Here is a 10,000-nt window from a genome sequence, read left to right as displayed (position 1 = left end):
TCTAACATTTGAAGAGCAAAGGTAGACTAGATTACTCTGACTTCAGCATAACTTATTAATAATGGTAAGTAGGTGACAAATATGCTTCACACAAGAAGTGAATGTGAAGGAATTTGAAAATGAGGTCTTTTATTATTAATGAATTTTTTTTTTTTTTTTTTTTTTTTTTTTTTTTTTTTGGTAGCACCAAGACTACATCTGTTTGAGTGGTCTTGCTATTCAAAAACTCCTTATGCCTTTAATCAGGATCTACACATTTTTAGAGAAGTTGTAATTATGAAAGACGTAGTGTTCTCGTGTATAAAACTTTTTTATATTCCTGTTATCTTAATGTAATATTGCCAAGTATGCATTATTTACCATACCCATGAAATAAAATAAAACATGACCTGTGGTACTCTAGGTATATCTCTAATGCATAGATAATACTGGTAGGACCATCAGATTGATTAATTTTTTTTTCATAGAAAGTGGCATTTTACATTTCATAATCTCATTTTGTTTACCATAAACTCTACATCCCATGCTTATCCTTCTTTTAATTTCAGTCTCATGTCTTGTAACATACACTTATTGCCTGTCCTAAGTATGAGTATTCATTAAAAATCTCTAGAGGTTCGTACATACTCCTTATTTGTTTTCTCTTCATTCTCATTGAACATTATCTTAGTTTTACTCATTTATTTTCAGACCTTTCGCTATTCAAATCTTCTATCATCTTTTGCAATTATTCCAATGATTCACTAAATAGAACTATGTCATCTTCAAATCTTAAGTTGTTAAAGTATTGCCTATTAATGTTAATTCCTACATTTTCCCATTCTAAACTCTTGAAAATTTCATCTAGGGATGCTGTGAATAATTTAGGAGAGATGGAGTTTCCTTGTCCAACTCATTTCTCAGTCGTAATTTTTTTACTATATTTTTTTTAGTTTTAGGATTACTGTACTTCCCATATAGATATCTTCAAGTGTTCTAACATAAGATTCATCTATTCCTTGTCTTTGAAGTGATTTCATTACTGCTAAAGATTTGACAGAAGGAATAACTTTTTCATTCTATAAATGCCCTGCCTAGTGGTGTGTCATACTGTTTTTTTCTTTAGCTGATTAAGTATACGGCTATGTTCATTGTTGAATACCCACATCCAAAGCCTTCCTGCTCTCTTGGTTGATAAAATTCTAGATGGATTTCTATATGATCTTTGTAAATATTTTATATATTACCGAGATTAAACGTTTAGGCCGGTAATTTTTCAGGTCTTGTGTGTCTCCCATTTTGTGACTTAGTATAATAACAAAGTTTTTCCAAACTGTAGGTATAGAGCATTCTTGCAAACATTTTGTGTAAAATTCAGTGAAGTTTTACTTTATTATGAAATCTCCTCCATGTATTATTAAATCAATTGTTAGGCCACCTCTTGATGCTTTACTTCTTTTCATCCCTTTTAATGTTATCTTTACTTCTACTGTTACGTTTGGTAACGGCTCAAGTGTTTCATTATTTCTATCGGCAAAGTTATTTCCTATATCACCATTGTATAGTATTGTATAGATTTCCTCTGCAATTCTGTATATCTCAATCTCTTTTGCTGATAATATTTCCATTTTCATCCTTTAGCAAATATCTGTTGGCGCCCTGTTCCAAGTCTTTTTTTCATTAACTTCATGTTTCTTCCTTTCTTTAGTGTTTAATAGAAAGGAATCTTTGGGATAATAGAATTTGTTCTTATGATAATAATACAATTTACAAAGTATTTGTGACAAATGGCTCTTTAATGCTAAAGTATGGTACTCCAAAATTTTTAGATATTGATCTCAGCAACTTAGTATTTTAGATATTGATCTCAGCAGATTTTCATGTTAAAACTGAAGAGGCCCTAAAATCCTCTCTAGTAGCCATCTGATGGAGAAGCAGTTTGAAAGAATCTGACCTTGTTTTGAATTCTCTGCTAAGACGCGTTTGTTAGGCTTAGAACTATGATGTTGTTTGTTATCCAGGAACAATTTGTTGAGCTATAAAACTTAGTTATTTGTAGTTGAGAGTTATAGGTCGAAAGTGTATGATAAATTACTGGATTAGCTTGTGAATAAATAATTCATCTATAAGTCTCCCTATTTGAAAGACAGCTGTTACAATACATTGTTATTAAGATCTCACACAGTCATTTTTTTTTTCAATCAAGGTTGTTCAAAGATTAGAAATTTTTTTATTAAAAATCATATATTTGTTGATTGATTTTTATTATTTTTCCAGCTCCAGAAGTCCTAGCACAAAAACCTTATGGCAAAGCAGTAGATGTCTGGAGTATAGGTGTTATTGCATATATTCTACTGTGTGGCTATCCACCTTTTTATGACGAAAATGACGCCAACCTTTTTGCACAGATCCTTAAAGGTGAGTTTCTAATGTTAAATAAATGGTGAAGTGAATACTGGCTTTGTCGTGTCCGAGACACTAGGGCATTTCTTAATATTCGTTTCATTTCAGATTACCTATCGGAAATTGTTTGTCAAAAGTAAAGAATTGGAGAAAAATTATTTTCGTGATATGATAGGTATATATGGCAAGTGTACATATTAGGTATTCTATACATGTTTTCACTTTTACTGCTGATAAACCAGTAAATTTTCTCCCGAAATCCATTGAAACAAGTGTGAGATTTTTATACCCTGATAAAGAAAAAGATAAAAAATTCATTTGTTAAAGCTAACAGAACTACATTAGCCTCACTGTTTTAAGATTTTTAAGTTAAAACATATTGGATAATATACACACCCATATATATATATATATATATATATATATATATATATATATATATATATATATACATATACATATACATATACATATACATATACATATACATATACATATACATATACATATACATATACATATACATATACATATACATATATACAGTATATATATATATATATATATATATATATATATATATATATATATATATATATATCACAGTAATCATAATAGTAATAATACCCATCTAAATAGGAAATAATGCACTCAAAGAATATCTGTCAATATACAAATTTTGATTTTAAGACATGTACAGCAATTTGTAGAATATAGAAATCCACTTTTGTTGGCATTTGTGGACTATGAAAGGTCCTTTGATAGTGTGCACTGGCGAATTTTGTGAAGAGTCCTCGTTATAATGGAGTTCCTCTTAAATATGTAAATGTGATTAAGTCTTCATGAGCATAGCAAGTGCAGAGTTAATGTTAATGGAATCCTATCAAATACGCTTCCAGTGAACAGTAGTACACTCCAAAGGAATGTGCTATCACGTATGTAGTTTATCCTCCTTGTGGATTTTGTAATGCACAGAACAGTTGGGGATGGTGGAGAAGGATTGGACTGAATTGGTAACAGGAAATTACCGGACCTAGAGTATGCTGATTAGTGATGACGCTGCCCTTATTAGCAAAATGCCACAGGTCATACAAAGCTTGGTTACCAGAATGCTTGGAATATCACATGAGGTTGGGCTCAAGAAAATTAGAAGAAAGACAGATGATGAGAACAGAATATGCAATGGAAGATGAAATATTATTGGAAGGAGAAAGGATTAATGAGGTGGAATCATTTAAATAGTTAGGAACTACTTTATCTAATACAGGGGTCTTTAGAATTGGAGTTTAATGAAAGATTGAAAAAGCAAATCAGAAAATGGTGTGGTTAAGGAAAATTGGGAAATCAAATTGCCTGAAATTTCATGTAAAAATTAGGCTTTATATCAGTTTAGCGAGATCGATGTTACTGTATGGACGTGAGTTGTGGTATGACAATGAAACAATATCCAACAGATTTTGTATATTTGAAAACAAAGCCCCCAGAAGTATATTGGGAGTTAAATGGCAGGACAGGATTATAAATGAAACTATAAGAGAGATTACTCAAGTGCCATTTGTGGATGAGGTCATGGTGAGGGGTAGATGGAGATGGTTTGGGGGGAGTGCTCCCCGTACTCCCCAAGAGAGATTAGTTCACAAGACTTTCAACTGGGCTTCGTAAGGCACAAGAAGATTTAGAAGGTCCCTACATGACTGAAGACTATTAAGTGTGAAGTAGGAGATGATGAATGGAGAAGTATTGATTTAAAAGCTCAAGATAAAGACGACTGGCGAAATCTAACTGAAGCCCTTTGCGTCAATAGGCGTAAAAGGAGATTAAGAAGGCGATGAAACTGTGTTAAACAATTTAACCTTCTTGTGATCCAATGATGCAATGACGCGGACAAATATTTTTTGCTGTAAGTGATCCGAGGACGCGAACTGCAATGTCATACGTAGCTTATTTTCGGGGAAAATTTGCAAGTCACTCAAGGAAAACGCAACTCACACCATGAAAGGACAAATGGTTGAGGGCCATGTGGATCCTAAAATAAAATACGTGGTAGCAGTGCATGCGTGTCAGGACTATACTGATCTCCAATGTGACCTAATTATACATATATATACACATATACATATACACATATACACATATACATATATTATATATATATACATATATATATATATATATATATACATATATATATATATATATATATATATATATATATATATATATATATATATATATATATATATATATATATATATATATATATATATATATATTAAATAAGCTCTATTAAAAATAATTTTCTAGACAGGTTTGTGCGTATGTAAATAACTGCAATATACACGTTTCATGAGTAGAGGCCTATTCTTCGTACTTTTATATGGTATATAAAACATAAAAGTATTAACGCTATCATACATTTTTTTTTCGTTAAAACACCTACAACAAAATTGCAAAACTTATTCTGTTTTCTAATGGTAAATTTCTCATTATTTTACCACGTGAAAAATCTACATTTCCTCAAACATTATTGTATTTTTCATGAATTTCCAAAAAGAATATTTACAATTTCAAACATTTCACGATCAACTCTCAATTTAAAAAAAAAATTAGCATTCCAGCGTTTTTTTTTTTTTTACGTTAGTACAAAGTTCAATCTTTTGCCAATATAACGCAACAAACCAGAAGCCTTAATCTGTTATAGTTTTGACGTACCGATTTGAAAAAAAAAAAAAAAAATTCGCGAAAGTCATTTTTCGGCGAAAGCCATATGCACTATACCTCACCTCGAATTTTGTAAGGGCATATGCTCCCAAGGGTTAATGTCAAGCAACCATGGAAGGGTGAGAAGCAAAATTTTTATATATCTAATGAACGAAAGAGAAAAACTAATTTTAAGAAAGAAAATAAACACTATTGTAATAAGAGAAAAATCTAATGAGTTTAGTTTAGCAATACAAAATAGTTACCCATACCGACATGAAATGAAAGTAATTAAAGAAGAAATGAACAGTAATTTCACAAAATTTGTATTGGAATCAGCACAAGAGGTAGTTTAAAAAGTTCGTGAACAAGATCAAAGAAAACTATCAGAAAACAACAAAAACCTAATAAAGAAAAGATCGGAAATGAAGGTAAAATCCAAGAACTATTCAAAACGATAAACACTAAAATCCCAAAACATTCGTAAACACAATCAGACAGCAATTGAGGAACCACTGAAGCATCAAATTCATAAAAAGACGTCTTGGAAGGGGCTGCCAATAGATGTTTGCTTTAAATAATAAAATTGGAAATATCATCAATAAAGAGATGAAGTGACAAAAATTACAGAGGATTTCTATACAATACTGTACAATAGTGATATAAGTAATAACTGACTATGGAAATAATGATACACCAGAGCTGGTACCAAAATTAACAGCAGGGTGGTAAAAAAAAACATTAAAAGAAATGAAAAGTGGCAAAGCAGTAGGAGATGGCCTAACAGTTGATTTAAGGGTAGATTGAGGAGACTTAGGTAATAAAATTCACTGAACTTTAGGCGATTTTTTTTTTGGTGGGGGGGGGGTTAAATCCAACCCTCCTCTCAAGTCGAGTGAACTACTTCTCGGGCGGTCCTTATCAATCATCTAACTTAACATTTTCATTATAACATCAATTCCTTGATTGTAGCATCTTCCAAATCATATGATCTTGGGAAAAGTAATGTCTTTAGTTTCTTCTTTAATTCAACTGCTCCCTTTAGGGCCTTCATTTCAGTTGGCAGTTTATTATAATGTCTAGGCGCACAGTAGCTAAAAGCCCTTTCACCAAATTTACTATTTGTTCTTGGTTCAGATAGTCTATGTTTGTCACTCATGTGTCTTATGGTAACATTTGTTTCTAGTTCTAGTTTGTTCAGGCATTGTTTTAGATATTTTGGTCCATTTTGGTTCATTATCTTAAACGTCAGTAAGAGTAGCTTGTATTCAATTCTCGCCTTTACCGGCAGCCAGTGTAATTTAATTAGTGCAGGGGTAATTCTATCCCTATTGTGTAGTCCTTTTATTAATCTAGCGGCTCTGTTTTGTACTCTCCGAATTTTTTTTCAGCTGATTATTTGGTAAGCCATAGAACAGTGAATTGCAGTACTCAATTCTTGAAAATATGTGGTGATTAATGAGTATGGCCATAGATTTTTCATTCAAGTATTTACTAATAAATGCTATGTTTTTTATTGTGATAGTTACAATTTCTTAACATATTTATATGTTCATTCATTGTCATTGTATCATCCATGATTACTCTAATATTTCTGACGGATTTCTTTGGGTCAATCGATCATTGACCTATTTCAATTCTTTGGAAGCTTTCGATTCTTTTTATATCTTCTTCATTTCCAAATATAATACATTCACTTTTATCTTCATTGAGCTTGAGCTTTTTTGTTAACATCCAAGCCTTAATGTCATTCATTTTTTCATGTATCTTTCTTTTAGCTTCATCAACTGATGCTATTGGGAAATAGAATTGTGGATCATCAGCGTATATTTTAAACTTAACTCTGAGTTTCAAGTATATTTGCCAGTTCAATCGTGTAAATTTCAAACAGGAGAGGACCTAGTGCACTGCCTTGAGGCACCCCTTTGGTTAGTTTTCTTGTCTCAGATTCAACATTTGATATTACTACTCTAACTTTGCGGTTTTCAAGATAACTCACAAACCAGTCATATGCTCGTTCTATGATGCCTACAGCTTTAAGGTCTTCCATCAGATATGTATGTTCTACTGTATCAAATGCTGCACTTAGATCCAGCATCACAAGAATGCAACACTTGCCATTTGTTATAATTTGTTATGTCATTTTTAATCGCTAACACTTGTTTCTGTGGAGTAATTTTCTCTGTAAGCAGATTGATCACCAGGTATGGCATTAGATTGTTTCAGATATTTCCAGGTTTGTTCGTTTGCAGCAGTTTCAATAATTTTCGAAAAATATGACAGATTTGATATTGGCCTATATGAACTTAAATTGTCTAAATCACTTTTTCCTTTATAGACAGGCTTGATACATGCAACTTTCTCACAATAAGGGAAAACTGCCTGTGTTACTCATATTTACCATGTTTCGGTAGGTCTCTTGTAGTCTGGTGAAATTTTCTGCAACTTTTACATCGTCAATTGGAAATGGGTCATTTCCGCAGTAGATATTTTTTTTTTACTTTCTTTATTATTCTCACATAATCACTCAGACTAGACTCTTTGAATACCCTTAGCTTACTTACACCTGTTGCTGATGTATTCCTTCGTTCTGTTGTGCCGATGTTGCGAAAACGAGCAGATTTGATTTATTTTTTCTTCACAATCAATAAAATCATGGCATTTAGGATCATTAGTTATGTCAGGCAATACTATTTCTGTCTTTAGACCTAATAGTTTCTTTAGGTTCTTATGTATTTTCTGTGGGTCATTTTCATTGCACACTTTTTTATAATAGGCCTTTTTTTAACTGAGATAAGGTAATTGTATCGATTTCTAGCCGATTTGTAATGTTGCCAGCTTTCATTATTTTTATTTCTTTTCCATTTATCCTCCATTTTTCTCTTTCCTTTTTTTCTTCATGTAATTCATTATCAAACCAATTCGATTTTTCTTTAATTGAGATTTTTTTTCCGGGCACCTATTATAATTAAACTGTTAGCCACAAAAAAAAAAAAAGAAATAAAAACATACCTTCCAATAAGTTTAATCTCAGTAACATAAAATATTTGAGCATCCAGTCTTTGGAAGTGGGTATTCAACCACTGAACATATCCATGTAATTAACCAGCTAATGGCAAAATCAACAGAGTTTGATACGCCACTATATATATCATTTATAGAATATGAAAAAGCTTTTGATTTTATCAAAACTTAAGTAGTAATGAAATCCCATCAAAGACAACGAAAAAAATCAATGTTATATTAGAACACTTGAAGATATCTATACAAGAAGTACAGCAATCCTAAAACTACATAAAGATTATTCACAGCATGCCTTGACGTTTTTAAAAGATTAGATTTGGAAAATGGGGGAATCCTTAATGACTTGAGATTTGCAGAGGATGTAGATCTGTTTAGTGAAACATGGAAATAATTGCAAAAGATGATAGAAGATTTGAATAGAGAAATCAGAAATGTAGTATTGAAAATGAATATGAGTAAAACTAAGAATAGGTTCAATAAAGATGCAGACAACAAATAAGTGTTATGAATGAAACTCTAGAGATTGTTAATGGATATATATATATATATATATATATATATATATATATATATATATATATATATATATATATATATATATATATATATATATATATATATATATATATATATATATATATAGGTTGGTGTGGAGAGCATTTGGTAAACAAAGTGAGATTATGAAGTGTAAAATTCCACTTACTCTAAAAAGAAAAGTATATAATCAGATGGTTCTACCAGTATTACCTTATGCATCAGAAACTTTAAATCTTAATAAATCCATAGAACATAATCTAGTTACAACTCAAAGAGCTATGGGAAAAATAATGATGGGAATAACACTAAGAGACAGAAAAAGAGCAAAATGAATAAGAGCAAATTAAAGTAGAGGATATTATAACATGTAAGAAAAAGAAATGGACATGGGCAGGACATATAATGAGAACTACAGATACTAGATTGGCATTAAGGAACAGAACTCGTCCCTAGAGATTAAAAGAGAGGCGGGGGAAGGAAGAGAAGACTATGGATTAACGAAATAAGAAAATTGGGGGTTATAGACTGGCATAGAAAGACCATAGACAGACAGGAGTGGAAGGACATGTCTGAGGCCTTTGTCCTGCATTGGACTAGTCATGGTTGATGATGATGGTGATTATGATATATATATATATATATATATATATATATATATATATATATATATATATATATATATATATATATATATATATATATATATGACAATAATTGCAGCCATTTCTAGTTCACTGCAGGATAAAGGCCTCAGACATGTCATTATTCATATCTGGAGTTTGGCCAGTTTTCATAACTACGAGGGTCAATCCAGATTGGTGAAGGTGCGTGGTTGTGTATAATTAATAGGCAGTACCTTTGTGGCGTCCAAAAGTCAAAGACAGCACCTTTATGGACAAAAAGAGCTTCAGATAGTTTACAGAATACCAGGAAAACTGTATTTACGTATCTCCATTAATCATTTGGTGGCCACACATTTCAAATCCCTTTTTTGTCCCATATGACTCTTCATCAAGATTACGTTGGTTGAGTGATGGATTTACACTTGATATAAAGGCTATGGCGGTGAAAATTTGTATATAAAAAGATATTTAGACACCGAAATTAATTAATGAAAATTGATGAATGGAATATTTAAGATGATTAGAAATTAAAAAAAAGATTAATTTCGTAATATATAAATGACTTTTCACAAATGTTCACAGAATTTTACAAATCATCTCTCGAGCCCTTTCCCGCTCCAATGAAGCGTACGATTCTATTTTTGCTATCCCTTTATGAGAAAAACTAAAGTGAGCCAACCTGGCCTTTAGATAGGAGATTCACATATATAAATCTATCTTACCTCTCTTCTCTC

General features: G+C 31.3%; 1 protein-coding gene across 1 annotated transcript in view; it reads left to right on the top strand.

Annotated features, from left to right (window-relative positions):
- The window catches only part of LOC137641024 (calcium/calmodulin-dependent protein kinase type 1-like), a 192,269-nt gene that overhangs the window by 78 nt on the left and 182,191 nt on the right, over nt 1-10,000 (top strand). The window contains exon 2 of the mRNA XM_068373475.1: nt 2,257-2,397. Coding sequence (XP_068229576.1) covers nt 2,257-2,397 — 141 coding nt within the window. The remainder of the gene's footprint in view (nt 1-2,256; nt 2,398-10,000) is intronic.

The sequence above is a fragment of the Palaemon carinicauda genome, chromosome 5 (assembly GCF_036898095.1).
Source record: "Palaemon carinicauda isolate YSFRI2023 chromosome 5, ASM3689809v2, whole genome shotgun sequence".
Taxonomy (NCBI): Eukaryota; Metazoa; Arthropoda; class Malacostraca; order Decapoda; family Palaemonidae; genus Palaemon; species Palaemon carinicauda.
This window is presented reverse-complemented; position numbering and strand designations above follow the sequence as displayed.